The 20770-nt window shown below is 40.0% G+C and overlaps 1 protein-coding gene across 1 annotated transcript; it reads right to left on the reverse strand.

Annotated features, from left to right (window-relative positions):
* Nucleotides 1–35: 35 nt before the first annotated feature.
* On the reverse strand, nt 36–20329 carry washc5 (WASH complex subunit 5). Its single transcript, XM_039806346.1, has 29 exons — nt 20223–20329; nt 13374–13633; nt 12896–13041; nt 12566–12650; nt 11950–12050; nt 11148–11340; nt 10855–11007; nt 10542–10655; nt 9897–10068; nt 9050–9177; nt 8573–8702; nt 8122–8234; nt 7019–7185; nt 6547–6622; nt 6344–6454; nt 5731–5871; nt 5111–5191; nt 4854–4955; nt 4329–4508; nt 4035–4159; nt 3079–3241; nt 2804–2906; nt 2648–2727; nt 2305–2408; nt 1808–1937; nt 1578–1674; nt 1042–1195; nt 792–879; nt 36–517 (listed from the first exon to the last, which is right to left on the reverse strand). The coding sequence occupies exons 2-29, from the start codon at nt 13557–13559 to the stop codon at nt 461–463; spliced, it is 3480 nt and encodes a 1159-aa protein (XP_039662280.1). The 5' UTR covers nt 13560–13633; nt 20223–20329; the 3' UTR covers nt 36–460.
* Between the last annotated feature and the right edge of the window lie 441 nt (nt 20330–20770).

Below are 20770 nucleotides of genomic sequence, written 5' to 3' on the forward strand. Positions count from 1 at the left end.
CCAAAAGATCAACTGAAGAGAAACGACACCACATATTATGATACATCGTATTTATTACTGAATTTCATTTTGAAATGGCACAAAGGGGTCATACATAAAGTCGGCATTAGGCTATTTCAATTTTCTATCTATATACAATCTATTATTAGTGCATTAAACATTAATGGTCAATGAACTGTGTAAGTAAACCATTCAATAGGCTTTTTCATGGTAGACATTGAAGCACTGGTGTAAATAATAAAATGAATGAAGACTGAAATCCATTTAGCTGCTTCAGTTTCAGAGTTTTGGTATTGTGCATGGTGGCTCACTGACAAAATGTCATGGCTTACTGGAAAACATCAATGTTATTAGTAACACACCTATGCTTTTCCTAATATGACAAGTCAAAATGTCTGCAGTGAAAAAAGCCTATGGCAACAAAAGCATACTTTTCTGATGAAATGCTTCATCCAGATCTTCACATTATTGTTCTGAACTCATCAAAAATGAAACTGGGCACATGGGCTTCTGCCACCTTAAGAATACAGAGAAAAAAAGAGAATAATAAACATACTATCCCACAGTACACAGAATAAAAATAAGAGACACAGTGCTTAAAACATGTCTATAGTCTCATTCAGGGCATGTTGTGTGTGATTAACCATTTCTTCCAGCTGAAAGGTATTACATCTTACTGTATAACAATACAGTTGCTAAACATGTCCATCAGAAATCAAAGCTACCCCCTGGTTATTGAAAATTATGACTTATTTTTACTAGCAGCATTACTAATTTCAAAGTTAACCTACCTTGCGTGATAGTTTTGTGAACTTCACATAGTCTTCCAGGAACATCAGAGCTCCCACCACATCAGAAGGCATGTCAGGGATCTTCTGACTATGTTAGGGTCAAATGGAAACTCAAACGTGAGTACATAAAGCCATAACAGTATACATTTCTTAAAAGTATTCAGATCAAGCAAACAAAAACAGAAACAACACATGTATTTAAAACTAATATTACATTTTTATTCCAAAGTAGTCAAGTCTGTTTTGTTACCTTGTGCACTGCTCCATGATAGAGCGGATGAACTGACCAATGAGAGCCAAGAACTGTTGTGTGTATCTTGAGTGAAACTGCTTGAGCAGGGTGAGCACGCCGAGCACTAGCGGAGGCCAGTCAACTGGATCTGTGGCTTTCCTGCAGGTCATTCCTGGGTAAACACAAGACATCAGTTGGTATGGTCATTTACATGTTGATGCAGCCTTACATACTAACTCTAGCATACTGGCCACCCCATCATTTGTCACTATTATAACACAAATTGGATTTGCTTACAATCCTTAAACCTTCCTTGTCCAGGTAGTGACTTTCTTCATTTCCCAGTATAATGCTCTATGGGTGCAATACAGTAAGTAGCCTACCCAGTTAAAACTACATCCAAACTGTAAGAGATAGAGCAGCCGTTAATGGATGTTATACCATGTGGTTATGCCACTGGTCTGACCTATTTGCGCTCACAATTGTACAACTTAATAACTCACCAACAACCGTACGATAAAAGCTGTAATATAGTCAAATAAAAAAAAAAGTGCCTTGGTTTTTGTTGTACTGAAGTTTGGGCAGCTGAGCGATAATAAACAGGAAGTTGATGATGGGGAAGTAAGGTAGGCGCTTTGTGGTGATGTAGATCTGTGAGAAACAAACATGTAAAGGGTCAGAGCGTTTTGAAATGCATAACCACACAGAACAGAAAACCTTTCTGAAAATCAATCTGTCAACACTGATCACATTGTGTGGAAAGCAACGGCCATAATCGCCAGACCTTGTTGAGTGGGTTGTGAATGCCGGCAGCCTCCAGGTAGGCAGTGATATCATACAAAAGAGGGTTGTCCTCTTTAGGGTAGGGTAGGGATGGATCCTGGTAGTGAGCTTCAATGTCTGCCAGCAGAGACCTGGCAAGGTCACAAAAAAAGATGACATTTTGTAGAGGAAGAAAAGAGTTTAAAGACAAATTTAAAATGAGATCAATAATCAGGTATCAACTAGTAATTGTGCTTAAAATTCTAAGTCACATCACATATTTTCTTCATCAGCAAGAGCATTAACATCAAGTCATTAATATTCTACTAGTACTAGCAAAAACATTTGCTAGTACTAATTTTTAATAATTAATTGTATATATACATGTATCATGAGTCTAAATAAATATAAACACATATCTCTTTATGATACTGAAACAAAGCAATACTTTCCCCTCAACACTATGGTAATAATTACACAATTACAGATATATTAGAGAGGTGGTGAGACTTGACTGACTTGTTGATGTTTTCTAGGGCAGCACCCAGGTGTTTGGAGTCAAACTTGCAGGAGTAGTTCAGCTCATTAGCAATCTGCTGTCTGAGAATCTGCATCTGACCAACCTACAACAAACATTTATTCAACATTATTTTTACAGCATCATGTCTTTATTGACATTGGCAGATGTGATTTAGTGGCATAAAAATACAGAACGGAGGAGTTTATTAAAGACGCATTAAAAGGTTTTTGCACTCGTGTTTTATCTTCACAGAATGCACATCCCCGGAACATCAGTTTCAATTTATCAAAACATATTATATTATATATATTCACAACATTAGAGAATATCATGGACCAGTACCTTCATGATGGCCTCCAGGTATGCACCCCACATCTTCTGGGTTTTGGCCACAGCATTTGCGTACACTTTGCTGGCATTACCTGTTACACAAAAGAAAGATCAATAAGGAATAAAAAGTTCCTGGCAGATTGTAGGATTTCCTAAATGAATACCTACCCACAATACCCTGGACTGGGTTGACAGCCCCGAGCATGGCTTTGAAAACATCCACCACAGCTTTGTCCTTCAGGATGGTCCTCTGAATCAATATCAGGAAGTTCTGATGGGAGAAAAAGGTTGCTAACAGTGCAAATATATTCAGGTATGCCTACTATGAGCATTGACAATGCCATAAAAGCCCTTATAGACCTGAATTCATTCTTTTTTTTTGTCACCAATTAGAGCCTTATGGTAGCTTTGTTTGAGACTTTTTTATACTGTATGCTAATTACCTGAAGTTCCTTGACAATCATGAAGCAGAGCAGGCGGTCTAGTCCATTGAGGCCAAATGTACCCAGGGTGTTCTGGATCTCAGAGAACAGCCTGTTGTTGGTAACCTCCTGGTGGCTCCTCAGGTCATACCAGGTGTTTAACTGGTCGATGTAGCACGTTACCCTGTGGAAAGGACCAATGTTTGTCAGGGAGCTTATAGTCTCGCATTGCCAGACCCCAGACCCAAATCTCCACAGCGCTGTGGAGTAAGGTTGGGCTACACCACACAAACATTCTGGGATATGAGAAAAAAAACACTCTGGGTTGTTTGCAATAGTCTTGGCCAGCTCTAAGTTCCGGACGCAGCGACTGTGGCTCTGCAGAATATTCTCGGTAAGGAACTTGGTGGAACATTGGCACAACGGCAAAGAAAACGGCACATAAGATAGTAACTTGGTTAACTTTTCACACAATACAGTAACATAAGCTATTTAAATTATACATGATACATGTTTAAACGTAATTTTCTCTTACCAATGTATCGCCATGTGTATTTTGTCCACAGCAAATCCCCGCCAATCGTTCCCAAAACATCCCAGTTAGAGGGTAAATGCCTTAAACATATTCCTTGCAAATCTTTACAATTGTTCCCCAAAACAACCAAGCAGGCCTGCCTTATTGCACAAACCAAATTTTCTTCAAAACGTGCCATTTTCAGCGAGCAGCTTAGCTTTCTAGCTCAAAGTTTGTTGTTGTTTCCTGAAGCGAAGAGCAACACGCAGAGAGTGGAAGGTGAGGGGCATCCGGCGCGTGGCTGTTGTTTCCTGAAGCGAAGAGCAACACGCACCGGATGCCAAGCAATAATCCTGGAAATGTACTTCCTTTGATCCAGACTAGGGAGCTTATAAAGGCTGCATGATTCAGCATCTACAGATATGACCAAAGCAGTTCCACTGTTATATTGGAGGAGACATACTTGGGATCAGTGATCCGGAGGATCTCTCTGCAGAGACGCCCGATGAAGGTGGCAGACTCATCCACAGAGGGAAACTTTGGGATGGGGATGTGGGTGGACTGGTGCACACTCTGCCAGTCCTGGATCTGATCGGAAGCAAGGAAAAAAAAAACGATCAATCAACTCCCGTTACTGACAAATAGACAAACAGCCAGAGCATTTCTTATTGATTACAGAGGGACAAACTGATGTCGGTGTACTATTCAGGGATGGGATCAGAAACTGTAAAAAGCATGTGACTGCGTTGAGCCTGACCTTGGCCCTGAGGAAGCTGTTGCATTCCTGTTCCACATTGTAGTTGATGATACGGGACACCTCCTCCTGCCAGATTTTAAGGCCGTAAATGCTGACGTAGTCCTGGATGTACTCAAAGGACCTGTAGAACCCATCCATGGTGGCCGCCATCTCCTTCAACTTGGGCATCAGCTCACTAGGCTGAGAGAGTGGAAGATTCCTGTTTAGTCTCATCTTTAAAGTTCTCACTGCTGTTATCCTTGATTCTCACAGGGCGAGAGGACATGTACATCAGATCAGGTCACTATTTCTTTCTTTTTTTTTTAAATACATTACAATGAGCCAGTAAAAAGATGTTCTAAGTTGTATTCCGGGCAAAACCTGTAATTGTAAATGGTTTATTGTTTTTGTCTTGTGTCCTGTGTCCTGGAAAAACTTCTCCACTTCTATTACTAATTGAGTGATTTGATGTTACACAATAACGCACTGTAAAATATAAAGATAAAAATATTCAGCGATCAACAGATAGCCGATCTGAAGTCGGACCTTAGCCTTGGGGTTGAAGATCAATCCCTTGTGCAGAGCATAAGCCACCCTCTTCACCAGCTCCTTCCTGATGCCATCCTCCAGAAGCTGCTTAGGATCCACCTAAAGCGTCACAGTGCGTTAGTAAAGTAAAATCCACTACAGTAACTTATTCTTCAACTGCACTGTGGCTGATGAAGACACACTATATTCCTGCCTGCATGTTGGAACAAATGTGTTTTACTATTCTATCATCATCCTAAAGTAGGAAACTTTACCTTAATGATCCCAACAAGAGTGGTCTTCATCATCAGGATCCCCTCAGTGAAAATGGAGATGTCATGGGTGAGTTTAGCCACCTGTTAACACATGAAGAAGAAGGATGTTTAGGCACACAAATGACAGATAAAATCAAATGAAATCATTCCAATGTCAAAGTATTAGGACGAGTTAAAGACAGAATATTCTACAATAATTTGCATAAAGAGAGATGAATGCCAACAGACATTGTACTTGAACTACATACTGTACAAAGACATCTGCCAGGCTGTTTTGTTTAAAGGTTCAAATTGAAATTCTAGTCAAAAGTATATTAATCACGTTGGATTTCAAGACATTTGACAAAATTTCTAAATTCTCAATAACAGCAAATTCTAGTTTAGTAAGTCTCTGAACCTTCTTTTCGAAATTTGTAATTGCATCAAAAGCTGTAAATGAGTTAAAAATGTTCAGAAATGCCAGCTAGTATGATTACCTCCGAATCAAATACAATAGACGAGGCCTCTATTTCTGCTTTTCATGTCATATATTATCAAAGGATTATTTCCATTACTTCAATGACACTCTGAACAACACTCCAGTAGCTACATGGACATTGTGAAGTGAACAGTTGTTTTACTTCATAGCGAGCCCCGAGCTGGGAGTAGTCCTTTAGCTTGTCCTTATCTAGCCGCGTGGGCACCTCCATGATGTCATGGATCTGAAGCTTGATGATCTTGGCCAGAGAGGTGAACATACTCTCTGGGATGATCTGCAGCACCTGCAAACAAGAATAGAAATAATCTTTCATCTCCAATACCTTTGAGGGTTTTTTGTTCAGACAGAAGAGTGGAGATTAGTCTTCAAAAGCAGATGGTCCACGATGCTGTGGATGAAAAATCTTATGTACAGCTAGTGGGAGCAAATCCTCTAACATAAAGTAACATGGCATGTGGCTGATGAAACCAGAAGGTAAGAGAGCAGCTTTAGGTACACATCCACTAAGTGGCTGTTTTTGGGGTAAATTTGCCAAACAGATGGTTGGAGAAACATTAATCATGACTGCAGGTGTTTACTGCAGCTACTGAAAAATTATTTACAGCATGCAGGGCTCATCTGTTAAAGTTGTGAAACCATTTTGGAAAGCGAAGTGTTCATTTGTGAGTGCCACAGGAAATGTCAAAGACGGACGTCCTCTCTGCTACATAACTTTATAAGATCACAGGTGAAAACGTGACTTTAACGTAGTGTACCTTTCTGACATAAGCCACCAACTCTCCAGAGTAGAACTGTGAAACACTCAGCAGGTCCGCGCTGTTGGCCTGGTTGATTCGCAGCAACGGAAGGTCCAACGCAGATGCCAGCTGCTCATACACACAAACACACAAGAATTCTTAAAGTTATGGGAATCATTTTTCAATTGTTATTATTCTTAGCATGTGCGCCTAGTCCTCACCTTCAGAAATGTAGCTCTCAGTTTGGTGACCATGGATGGGTTGACTCGGATGCTCTCCTGCATCATTAATGTGAAGCTGCAGAATAAAAACGTAAAGCCCGAAAGAACAGGTGAATTCTGCTGTACAGACAAAAACTAAACACAACTAAGCTAAATAAGTTAAGACAACTGCAGCACTGTGGTCTGTGGTTTATATTTAAAAAAATAAATAAAATAAAAGGCTGGCAGACAATGTGAAATAAACATCTGTTACTATCTCCATGTTATTGAGGCGCTTCTAACAGAAAATAATGTGAATGACAGTGAAAATCAAAATATGCCAGAAAATGAGTTAGTAAATATGGCTTTCAACTAAACTGTGTAGCGACTCCCTCATCAAAGATTCATTTTCAGTTTATTTATGTTTGCTTTACCATCTTCTTCTTTACCGGTATTTTTTGTATGGCTTTAATGTTTATCGGTAAGTAAGTACCTGTCAATGATCTGCCATGCGTACGACAGGTCTCCAACTATCTGCATAGTAATGAGGACTTCTTCTTTGATGTTGATGGTGCGGATCATTTGGTGCAGAAACTTCCTGGTGTCAGCCAGGAACTGGCAGACCTGTAGGTTAGACTCCAACTGGTGAAACTCCTGGACCTGAAGACCAAACAAACGACACCATTTTCACGTATCTGTATCCAAGGATTGTAGGCACTCGCTTGGCAGTCTCATTCTCCATTGGCGTTCATTCAATTTCTGGCTCATGAGGATCATTTGGTGCTGGCTCAGAAGACTGAACCAACTGAACTAGTTAATTGTGTAAACAGTTATCAATGACAGAAGTGATTTTTGTGAAAATCATGTGTTCCAGTTCTTATTTTACAACAGAGCGTGGCAGGACAGACAGGAGCAAATGAGGGCATTACAACCAACTGAGCCAACGAGACATTTCTATGTATTCTGACGAGTCTCTATTTATATGCATTTCATGGTTATTTTTGTCTCTTTGTTCTGCTACCGTTTGCATACATTGTTATTGGATTCGCTTTGTAGTTATACGCATGAAGCTAAGGCAATCAAACTAAATAGTACAACATTATTCGTCTAATGTTGTCAAATTAGAAGGTCTAAAGACTCCAGTGAAGTTTTAGAAAATTAGAGCTGGGCGATAGGGAGAAAATCAAATATCACAATATTCTTGACCAAATACATCGATGTTGATATTGTAGGGTTGACTATTGGTGCTTTCACAAGATATTTACACAATGAGAGTTTTGATAAATAATCATCAATAATGTGGATACCATGACTAGGTGGGTAAAGGCAAATAATAAAACAGTAAGTAAGTCCGGTAAGTCCAGAAAATGACATCACTTCACTGTAATGCAGCCTTTAAAACCAGGAAAAGACAACACGTGTCATATCACGATATTACGATATCCAAAATGTAAGACGATATCTAGCCTCATATTATCGATGTCGACATAATATTGATATATTGCCCAGCCCTATAGAAATCAAATCTTAATGACCAACACTGTCAGTTTAATGTGAAAATGTGAAGCCAGGATGAAATGTCTTTATCTTGCTCACCTCAACAAGAGCCTGTATGAGCTGAACTGTCTTCCTCCCAGCAGCTGTGGAGTCCTCATAGTTCAAAGACTCAATCTGCTTTGAGATTTCTCGGAACCAGGCCTGTAAGTTCTCTGTGAGGAGAAAGAATGTTATCAAAGTAGTTTTTTTACAAGTGGTGGTTAAGGAAAATGGGTCTCTGCTACTCGAGCTACAGTCGCAACGACAGAAGTAAGTATGACTGATGTGAATTTAATCCGCCTCTCCCTGCATGTGTGTCCTTGATTCATTTTCCCACTATGTTTCTCCTCTGCCTCAACATTTTTCTCTGAACAGCTTCAAGCTCAAACGCATTTAAGCATTTGTGTTCCACTGAAATAATCTATGACATTGAAAGCATGAATCAGTCAGCACCCCTGCATTGCTGTGTGTGTAATCCTTTCACCTTGTCCACACTCACGGTGTAACTCACCATTTTTCTCCACCCTGGTAAGAGGTTTGACGCCAGAGAAGACTTCGGCCAACTCAGTCATTCTCTCTGATCCCTCCTTCTTAAAGCTCTCCCATTTGATCTGCTTCTCTGACAGCATCTGCTTGAACATCTGGAAGAGGGACAGCACAGCCGCTGAGTCAATGTGGAGGGATTTGTCAGATGAGATGTGTAATGAGAACATTACATTTGTGTCCTCTCCAAATGACAGACTGGATAGCCATATGCTGTCTATGCTAATAGACAACAGAGCAGACACACCTAATGAGAAACACAGTTGGCTGGATCATGGGTTATTCTGGTATTCATTTCACACTTTCACTCCAGCTAAAAAAAAGGGAAGAGACCAATATGTTTGAAAGCAACTTAACAACCCAGAGTCCATCCTCCTTTGTTTAGCATCTCCTTGTTTTTCCATGTTTTCATTCATATTATTTGGTATTGAAGAGACACTCTCACCTCTTTGAGTGTGAACTCAAACTGAGCAGTGTCTAGCAGCAGCTGGAACAGGATCTTGGGGTTGTACTTGGAGTCGCTGAGAACTTGGTCTTTGATCTGACGCAGTCGCTTGTTGTTTGGATCGTAGGCTGTAAGAAAATAACTCATTCATTAATTCATTTTCATTCGTTCATTGTAAATGAAAGACCTATTTTTATGAGGGGTGATCCCGAATAATTGACTAATCGGCGATCCGATCTAAGGATCCTGTATCGACAGTCGAATCGTCGCAGTGGTGGGAAAATGTGATTATGAAACAAAGGATCCTTCCATTCGGGCTATATGGGGCTGCTGAATGTCTGATTTTACATAGAATTGCTTGGTTTCTCTTAATAAATCATGGTCTATAGGCTATTTTGCAATACATGTATTAATTACAGCACTCAGATAAGAACGTGTGAATTTAAAACGATTCTCTGTCAAAAGCAGTCTGCCTGTCTGTTTATCGCTCTCCCCGTCTCCGTTTTAGCGCTATGTACAGCGCCGCACCTACAGACGCACCGCCTACACACAACAAACAGCACTGTCCTGTCCTGAAACAACAGCTAAGCGATAGTCACATTGTTTATCTCATGGCCAATTAATTTAGTTGTCTTTGCTATTTTTCTATGGATACATACATACATCTTACACAGAGCGGGCAAAAATGAGGATCAGGCTACTTAAAGAAAAAAAAAAAAAACATCAATTTCTTACTATTTGTTGACCTTGCCCATTTACAATTATTCTGAAGTAATTTAAAGCATTACAAGAGACATTATGTATTCCACCTGTGTTCTAAAGGAAAACTACTGCCCAGTATTCTCACCTGACTCTGCGGAGTGCAGCATCAGCCAGCGGATAGCAACATTGCAGTCCCTCAGACAGTTGAGTAGTTTGGGAATGTTGTCCAGGATGATCTCCTCCCTGAGGAAACCTTCTTTTAGCAGCTGCTGCACCTGAGGCCTCAGGCTCTCCGTTCTAGCTGCGTATCGCGTGGCCTAAACATACAGTGATGGTGGCGGTGTTGGTTGGGGGGGTATATGGTTAAAAGTATCTTTCATCTTGGACGATAATTAAATCATTCATTCATGGCCTTAAGGAAGCATGGCAATGTCTGCAGATGACCCACTAAACAAGGATTATTCAGTTGCCACCCCCTGCTATGGCTGCAGTTTTTCCTGACTAGGACGCTGCACATCTTTGTTAGTACCCGTACGTCAATTTGAGCTTATATACATTCACTATCTTTTACCAAACATTTCAAGACAAGTTTACAAATGCCTTCTAACTGACTGATTAGATTAATAACCTTGTGTATCAATTGAGATCCTGTACAGTCGCCTTGGATGACTTGCAAATTCTTTAGATGCAGTTTATCAGTACCTGCATACAATAAGGGTGCCACACTGAAAGACACATTGGCAATGCTGAGGTCTGTGTGACAATGAAGCCAATAAAACATTTTTAATACCTGCTCTTTGATGTTAGCAGAGTCAAGGGTGTAGTTGAGTGCAGTCTTGGCAGCTTTGTATGGTTCCCAGGCCTCCACCAGGTTCACGGTAATCCCCATGTAGATACTGATAACCTGCAGACAGACACACACACAGACACTTCAGTACATTCACAATAAAAAAACTGAGACGAAGCATGATAGAATGCCAAAACAGATCACAGTGAATGCCAAAACATTTCATAAAGTTGTTTACATTCAGCTCTCATCTACTGGCATGACGCCATTGGTGCAGTGACCAGTGAACAATCTCACAATACAACAAATGTCTTACCCAGTTGTCAGGGAAGTACTTGTCCACTATCTCCCTCATCTTGGCCTGCTGGGTGTGCAGTATAGATGGGCTGAAGTAGAGGCAGACATACAGCATGGCTGCCTGGTTAGCCAGCGCTGTGCTACGATGCTCTGGTAGAGGGTATGCAGACACCTGATGGACAGGAAATGTGATTTTTAGGTCCAGCCCAAGACATTTAAACGAGGGAAAACTTAACTCTAATCAGAAAGGACAAAATCTGTCATTTTGGTTTACCAAAAGTTCAAAAAGATGTTCGACCAAATGTTTCTCACCTGGTTGTATATGTCGTCCGAGCGCAGCCTGCCATGAACCATGCTGATAAAGGGGGCACTGATGGGAACTCTCTGGAAGTAGCTCTCTGGGTAGTTGGCTGGCCGTTTGGCTCCTGGCTGACTGGAGTAGCCCGTACTGCGCAGGAGCTTGCAGATGTCATCCAGGTTGGAGTCGGCTGATGAACGGGCAGCACTGAAGAAAATGTGAAACAATTAAATAATGGGAGACAATTTAAAGACTGAGTCAAGTGAGGACAAAAGCTGCATGTTATTTCTTAGTATCACTGGTAAAGCATAATCTGATTATTAAATCATTTAGCCATAATTCATTCAAATGTTCAAATTTAGTTCAACTCAGCATGCTTCTGTTTGTATTATCTGCACACCTGGCATTGCTGTTAATGTAACTGACAAGATGAGATTTTAATATGTCATTCAAATATGAACACGTAAGAGTTATGTTTCTATAGAAACTAATATTTTTATGTGAAATAATGTCTGATACAATGCAAAAGCAGTGAAGAAAAAATAAGTGCATCCACATTTTCACTATATCACATTTCAAGCATATTTACATAAAAGGGATGATATTGCAACTGAGTAAGGAACAAAAGAGATCAGGTACACCACCTATAATGTTCACTCTGTCTAATATTTTAAGGATGCACGTATGAGTCAAGTAACGTGATTCAATTTAGCTGCGAGAGAGCTCTCTGCCTAAGAAGTGCATTGAGCATATTGAGCGTGTGAGTCAGCGAGACAATGTTGTGAATGTGTGTGGGTGCGTGAGTCACAAGCGCACCTGTATCTATAGTAGGAAACCAGCATCCTCTCTCTGACCTCCCCTTCAATCTTTTGGTCAATAACCAGCAACATGACTCCATAAAGGTAGAGAGCCTCGCACTGGGTGGGGGAAAAAAACAGACACAATCAACTTCAGTGGTGTCTTTTTGGTTAGTTTTAATGTGTAACTAACTACTAGATCTCAGCTGGGCAATATATCGATATTACATCGATATCGTGATATGACATAAGTGTTGTCGTTTCCTGGTTTTAAAGGCTGCATTACAGTAAAGTGATGTCATTTTCTTTACCCACTTAGTCATTATATCCGCATTACTGATGAATATTTATCAAAAATCTCATTGTGTAAATATTTTGTGAAAGCACCAATAGTCATCACTACAATATCGTTGCGGTATCGATATCAAGGTATTTGGTCAAAAATATTGTGATATTTGATTTTCTCCATATCGCCCAGCCCTAGTAACTGATGAAAATAAATCAATCAGTAAATCAGTGACACAGCCAATTCATTCTGATATGAACTCATCACAAACAGATATTTAGAAGATGTTATGTTAGCTTGCTCCTGTAATGTTACAACATTAAAACTGGCATCCATTTCTGTTACTTACTAAAAGCTGTTTCCCATCCTCATTTAGAAGCACTGTCTCCAGAGTCTGCTGAATATAAACACCCTCGTTTAGGTCATCCAAATATCTGAAGAGAGGAGAGAATAATAGAATCCAACTTGTAAAATAGTCTTCATCGTGTTTTGTGGTTTAAAACGGCGATCAAAAGGAAAGGTGTGTGGGTTGAGTTCAGGGATTTGTGTTTTAGTTGTTTATTTCAATAGGACAGCTCAAAACATGTTATCCTTTTCTGAAGAACTTTTACTACTAAATTTACTGAACTTAATGTGAACTGAAAAAAAAAAAAAACTAAATAGCCCAGTCCTGTCTTACCTGTTAAGATCCACTATATATTTGTGGACACTCTCAAATGCCAGATAGAACCTCGACAGAATCTCAATGTTGTTCTCTCGAAACTCTTCATCCAGGTCTTGAAGCTCAGGTTTGGCTTCCAGCTTCCCCTCGTAATACTCTGGACCCTGGCGAAGAAGCAATATCTTACAACAAGTCCAATCAATACTCAATCTATACTTGTGTCCCAATAAAAAAAGGTACACACCACTCCTAATAATGGGGACAGGGTTGAAGAGCTGTTCCAATAAGAAGGCATTTATTTTCAGTGCTAAACTGTTTTTGTCCTGAGCTCTACGAAAACAATACAACAGCCCAGTTTCCTTAGGTCTACAAAATATACATGTACAAATAGGTTTTAATGTAGCTTGTATGTTAAGCTTTGGCCCAAGGGTGAGGCTATAACTAATCGCCCAAGGCCAAACATGTCTTAGAACTGCTGACCTGATGAAATCCATACCTTAAAGTAGCTGAAGTCACAAATAATGTCTCCGTATTTCTGCTGCTCGCTTTTGTCCTTGAGCCTGAAAACTGCAGGGATGAAGTCAGAGAGGCGCAAGAGCTCTGCAATGATGGCATTTCCTCTAGAAACTATCCTGAGGATGGCCTGGCCACACAGGTTGTTCTCCGCCAGGAAGTCCACCATAGCGGCTGGAGGAAGAGGAGGATGCACAAAACAGCCACCCCTTGACCTCTTGACTGACTGCTTGAATACTCCAGCTGGGGGAAAAAAGAGAAAGAAAACAACAGGTAGTTCAAAAGACTTTTTGATGCCGTTTTTTATTTTTGTCATCCGCCCTGCTGAAGTGTCCTTGAGCAAGACAATGAATACCTGACTGGTTCTGCTTAAGACTCCTCCTGACAGAGGCAAATTAAAAGAGCATTCTCCCAAGTGGTGGTTATTACAAAAGTATTACCTAGCAAATGTCTAGTACTATTAGCAGAGTACTTTGCGGGAGGATGGAGGTTTTTTCACTGCGGTCAAGCCAGCCCCCACTTCAAAAATGAGCGGTCAAACTAGCCACCCCTATATTTTCGGTGCGCGTATACACTTGCTATTACGGTGAAACTAAAAGAGGGAATTTTCTGACGAAGGCAATTTCCCATTCATTTATTCTGTCTGCCTGTCTGTCTATCTGCCTGCCTGTCTGTCTGTCTGTCAGAAAGAAAGAAGGAAAGAAAGATTTTAGCACACCTCACAACCTCTGTGACAACTGCATGATATGCTGAATTCCAAAATAAGAGCCCCCCAAAACTCAAATATTAGCTGTTTTGTCTACACATTAAGAAAATCATGAAAATAAAAGTCCTAGCTTCCACAGACCAATTTCACCTCAGATGGAGAGGACTCCTTCTCAATGTGTGATCTACAATGTTTCAGGACATTCTGATGTTGTTTTCCAAAATAAGAGCCCCCCGAAGCTCATATATACGCTGTTTTGTCTACACATTCAGATAGTTATAAAAATAAAAGTCCTAGCTTCCACAGACCAATTTCACCTCAGATGGAGAGGACTCCTTCTCAATGTGTGATCTACAATGTTTCAGGACATTCTGATGTTGTTTTCCAAAATAAGAGCCCCCCAAAACTCATATATAAGCTGTTTTGTCCATACATTCAGAAAATCATAAAAAAAAAGTCCTAGCTTCCACAGACCACTTTCACATCAGATGGAGAGGACACCTTCTCAAGGTGTGATCTACAATGTTTCAAGACATTCTGATGTTGTTTTCCAAAATAAGAGCCCCCAAAACTCATATATATTCGCTGTTTTGTCTACACATTCAGAAAGTTATAAAAATTAAAAGTCCTAGCTTCCACAGACCAATTTCACCTCAGATGGAGAGGACACTCCTTCTCAATGTGTGATCTACAATGTTTCAGGACATTCTGATGTTGTTTTCCACCAAAACAAACAAAAAAAAAGCCAACAAAATAAAGTTACCACAGACCAAATTCACTCAGATGGAGAGGACTCCTTCTCAATGTGTGATCTACAATGTTTCAGGACATTCTGATGTTGTTTTCCAAAAAAAACAACCCCCAAAACTCATATATTAGCTGTTTTGTCCATACATTCAGAAAATCATGAAAATAAAAGTCCTAGCTTCCACAGACCAATTTCACCTCAGATGGAGAGGACACCTTCTCAAGGTGTGATCTACAATGTTTCAAGACATTCTGATGTACAGTTTCAAAATAAAAAGCCTGTCAAAGTCTTGAATATGAGACAAATTAGATATGATTTTGGATTCAATTTAAAAGAAAACACCCTGTTATCAAACAATAAATCCACTTTAGGGTTATATTACACGACCCCCGTGGTGTGACTCATTAAGTATCAACACATTCTGATGTACAGTTTCAAAATAAAAGCCTGTCAAAGTCTCAAATATGAGGCATATTTAGGCTGGTGACAAATGGTCAAAAAAGGGCTTTAGTTTTTGAGATACCCCTAACGGAGGTTGAACTAAACCCAACAATGTTTTTCCTCATCCCTAGGGTCTCCCATATATGAAATTGATTCTTGGCTAAAGATATTTTACTGCTAAGATTGTTAAATTAACAGATATTGTTACACAACCCAAAACCAAAGAAGGACTAAAATATAGCCTGTCCATGGGAGTTAAGGCATCTAAACTAATGCAGATCAATCACACAAGCTCTGAGAGCTTTGAAACTTAGCATGTTTGTAGTCAGGAAGTTGCTTTACCTACTAGAAAAGACTGGATATGAATATCATGATGTATGGAATAAATAAAGACATACCTAAAATAGGCGAACAAAAAATTAATATCTATGCAGAATGTTTTCATTTACTTTGTGGTTACTTTGCCAGGGATTATAATACATACACATATGATTTCTTGTTGGAAAAGTGGGGTTGTGCTTAATCCAGCAATACCAAATGTGTAAATATAGCATGACAAATCAGGGTGTTCTTTCACTCAATGTAATGTATCTGAAATGAAAGAAGATGGAACACTGACATAATTTAGTCTCAAGTCCAAAGCCCATTATCAGTGGTATCATATGGCACCTTGTACTATATAGTCCATATGGAAACAAAGATTGAAATCAAAAGATAACACCTTACCATTGCACAAACAGGAGACCAGGATTCAGGATTGCAGTTTGACCTTAATGAGCCTTTTAATAAAACTATAATTTAACACAATACAAATTAAATGACTGTCTTAAACAAACAAATGGCAATCTAACAAAATAAACACTGTGAGGGGGAATGACCCCCCTCATCACTGAATCTCAAGCTCTTTCTAGCAGCAACCATTTGGAACATGAACTGCTTTTGGTAGTCATTCTGGGGGTTAGGCCATCTCCAGTGGCCACTTTGGGAGGGGTCAGCTCCCCATGATGTTACCACTGCAACACACCACTGTCACTCATCCACATTGTCATCAGTGACAAAGTGGGTCATATTTGGATAGCCTGGGAAAGGGCAAGAGCAAGACTCTGTGCAGGTCAAGCCCACTGAAAGACACTGGCATTTGGTAGCATCGTTGCGCGTTTCCGTCTTTACAGCATAGTAGTGGGTGATGTCTCTAACTTCTTTAGGTGCTGGTGTCTTCTGTAACATCACAGGTTCAATGCACCCATCTTCTTTGAGCCTCCATCCTCCAACTGGGTTCCAGAGAAGAGGTTTGACCAGGTGGCTGTGACGCCACACTGCTGTTTGGTACAAGGCTCTCAGCACTTGTTGGCCCAGTACTGGCGATATAGGTGCTGACAAAGCTACATACAGGGATATTCTTGAGCAAAACCTGTAACACTGTGCGTGATTTGAGGCTAGGACGGAGGTTCACCTTCCAGCAGGACAATGACCCCAAACACACCTCAATCCAATAGAATAATGCGCGGTCAGACTTAAAGATTGCTGTTCACAAGCGCAAACCATCCAACTTCAAGGAGCTGGAGCAGTTTTGCAAGGAGGAATGGGATGATGTAGATGTGGCAAGCTCATAGAGACTTATCCAAAGCGACTTAGAGCTGTGATTCCCGCAAAAGGTGGCTCTACAAAGTATTGACTTTAGGGGGGTGAATAGTTATGCACATTGACTTTTTCTGTTTTTTATTTCTAAAAAATAATTTTATGTATATTTTTCTCATTTCACTTCACCAACTTAGACTATTGTGTTTTGATTCATCACATAACATTCAGATAAAAAAAACAACATTGAACTAAAGCCTCTAATGTAACAAAATAGGTAAAAAGCCAAGGGGGGTGAATACTTTTGCAAGGCACTGTACATGCAATACACCTTGCACAGTCACATTCTTGTCTAATTGTTGAATGTGATGATACAGATGTAATAGTTTTGCTGCTATACTATTCAGCAAAGGGATGTTTGGATCCTCAGCAGTGTTTATGCACTCGGGACATGGCCTTAAGGAAAGATTTGTCCCTAGTTGATCGCGCACAAGCTTGGAGCAGTGCTTTGTGATTGTTTACCTGCATGACACGTCCTCACAGGTTGTAACACCACAAGCAGTTTGTACAGAATTGGGAAGGCCACTGCCCTCACAAGACTGAAGACCCATCTTTGTAAGTTACAGGCAATTACTAAATGTGGACTCTCTGGTAGCCTGGAAGAGGCTTTGCCTGTGGCAAGAAGGTATGCCCTCCTTCTGTATGGCCAAAAGAAAAAGTTGGATGGACATCCAACTTGGATGTGCTGAGGTACAGATTAGCATCTAGATTCGTCAGCAGCAAATCTACCCCCAACAGAAGATGCTTTCCAGCATGTCTTCATGCTTTCCAGCTTTCCAGAATGTCTTGATACTTACTGGGTCACACTATGGGGTCGTGTACTATAACCCTCAAGTGGAATTATTCTTTGATAACAGGGCGTTTCCTTTTAAAGTGAATCCAACATCATGCAATTAGTCTCATATTTGACATTTTGACAGGCTTTTATTTTGAAACTACACATCAGAATGTCTTGATACTTAATGGGTCGCACAAAGGGTACTATAACCCTCAAGTGGAAATAGTCTGTGATAACGGGGCGCTTCCTTTTAAATTGAATCCAAAGTCATATGTTCTATTTGAGACTTTGACAGGCTTTTATTTTGAAACTATACATCAGAATGTCTTGATACTTACGGGGTCACACTATGGGGTCGTGTACTATAACCCTCAAGTGGAATTATTCTAGGTAACAGGGCGCTTCCTTTTAAATTGAATCCAAAATCATATCTAATTTGTCTCATATTTCAGACTTTGAGAGGCTTTTTTTGAAACTGTACATCAGAATGTCTTGATACTTAATGGGTCACACCAAGGGGTCGTGTACTACAACCCTCAAGTGGAATTAGTCTGTGGTAACAGGGCGTTTCCTTTTGAAGTGAATCCAAAATCATATCTAATTTGTCTCATATTTGACTTTGACAGGCTTTTATTTTGAAACTGTACATCAGAATGTCCTGAAACATTGTAGATCACACCTTGAGAAGGTGTCCTCTCCATCTGAGGTGAAATTGGTCTGTGGAAGCTAGGACTTTTATTTTTATAATTTTCTGAATGTATGGACAAAACAGCTAATATATGAGTTTTGGGGGGCTCTTATTTTGGAAAACAACATCAGAATGTCCTGAAACATTGTAGATCACACCTTGAGAAGGTGTCCTCTCCATCTGAGGTGAAATTGGTCTGTGGAAGCTAGGACTTTTATTTTTATAATTTTCTGAATGTATGGACAAAACAGCTAATATATGAGTTTTGGGGGGCTCTTATTTTGGAAAACAACATCAGAATGTCCTGAAACATTGTAGTTGACACCTTGAGAAGGTGTCCTCTCCATCTGATGTGAAATTGGTCTGTGGAAGCTAGGACTTTTATTTTTATGATTTTCTGAATGTATGGACAAAACAGCTAATATATGAGTTTTGGGGGGCTCTTATTTTGGAAAACAACATCAGAATGTCCTGAAACATTGTAGTTGACACCTTGAGAAGGTGTCCTCTCCATCTGATGTGAAATTGGTCTGTGGAAGCTAGGACTTTTATTTTTATGATTTTCTGAATGTATGGACAAAACAGCTAATATATGAGTTTGGGGGGCTCTTATTTTGGAAAACAACATCAGAATGTCCTGAAACATTGTAGTTGACACCTTGAGAAGGTGTCCTCTCCATCTGATGTGAAATTGGTCTGTGGAAGCTAGGACTTTTATTTTTATGATTTTCTGAATGTATGGACAAAACAGCTAATATATGAGTTTTGGGGGGGCTCTTATTTTGGAAAACAACATCAGAATGTCCTGAAACATTGTAGATCACACCTTGAGAAGGTGTCCTCTCCATCTGATGTGAAATTGGTCTGTGGAAGCTAGGACTTTTATTTTTTATGATTTTCTGAATGTATGGACAAAACAGCTAATATATGAGTTTTGGGGGCTCTTATTTTTGGAAAACAACATCAGAATGTCCTGAAACATTGTAGTTGACACCTTGAGAAGGTGTCCTCTCCATCTGAGGTGAAATTGGTCTGTGGAAGCTAGGACTTTTATTTTTATAATTTTCTGAATGTGTAGACAAAACAGCAGCATATATATGAGTTTTGGGGGGGCTCTTATTTTTGGAATTCAGCATATCATGCAATGACAGGGTGTGTAGGTGTGTGCTAAAATCTTTCTTTCTCTCTTTCTGACAGACAGACAGACAGACAGACAGGCAGGCAGACAGAATAAATGAATGGGAAATTGCCTTCGTCGGAAAATTCCCTGTTTTTAGTTTTGACGGTCTCACCGTAATAGCAAGTGTATACGCGCACCGCGAAATATAGGGGTGGCTAGTTTGACCGCTCATTTTGAAGTGGAGGCTGGCTTGACTGCAGTGTTTTTTCTCACCGGAAATAAAATGCGACAAGCATTTAAATTACTTTAATGCACTGCAATCATTTTGACTAATTCTAACGTTAGTCCTATAATGTCTGTGTTGGTAACATTTGAACACCCATAGGTTTCGAAATTCCCATGTTTCTTGAAGACACATCAACACACATTGCAAGCACTCGTTTAGCTGTTAATAGACTGGTTGTTAAACGTTGAATGGAACAATTTGAGGAGTGTGACGTTAGTTATTATTATGGGCATGCTAACCTTAGCATATATATAGTCTGCTAGCTAGCTACTTTGATTACCGTTCGCCTTGATGCTGCAGACAACAGCACATGAAAAGATGCCAACGAATCGTGGTAAATTAACTCGTTTACGTCTTGGTAATTTAATTTATATAGCCCGACATATTATTTTAAAAGTCCAAGATTGTAGAAAAAAAAAAGACTTGCCTGTTTCGATCTTCTCTTCCCTGTTTACTTCCTCATGACCAACCACATGACTCCACCGGGTGTGTTTGATTCTGCTCCCTCAGCGCGCCGGAGGAGAGCGGTAACAAGTATGGCCCACTCTTTGACTTCCACCACCAAAATTTGCTATATTTTAGAAATCGGTGTTTTTATTTCCTTATTTTAAACGATCATATCCCAATAAACCGTTTGATGTGACTTGACTCGCAGTGTTGCAACCTGCTAATGTAAATCAGATATATTTATATTAGTCTGAATCACTGTTTACTACATTCAACAAAGACAAAATGGGTCAGGGGCTGAGTTTAGTGGGTTAGTGCGTTCCATTTGTACTCGGAACTCGGATTTTGCGGTGCACTCAAGTCCTGAAACTCAGTTATGGGTACATGTTTCTCTAGATGGCGACAGAGATCCACTATATCTTCAGTTTATCTATCTCACTGCTGCTCCACTGACGGTCTGTGAGTGCAGATTCCTGGCTCCACAGGGATGCAGTGATTTGCAGGCATCGACTAGTGAGAATAAGCCTG

This window comes from Perca fluviatilis, chromosome 7 (assembly GCF_010015445.1).
Source record: "Perca fluviatilis chromosome 7, GENO_Pfluv_1.0, whole genome shotgun sequence".
NCBI classification, from domain to species: domain Eukaryota; kingdom Metazoa; phylum Chordata; class Actinopteri; order Perciformes; family Percidae; genus Perca; species Perca fluviatilis.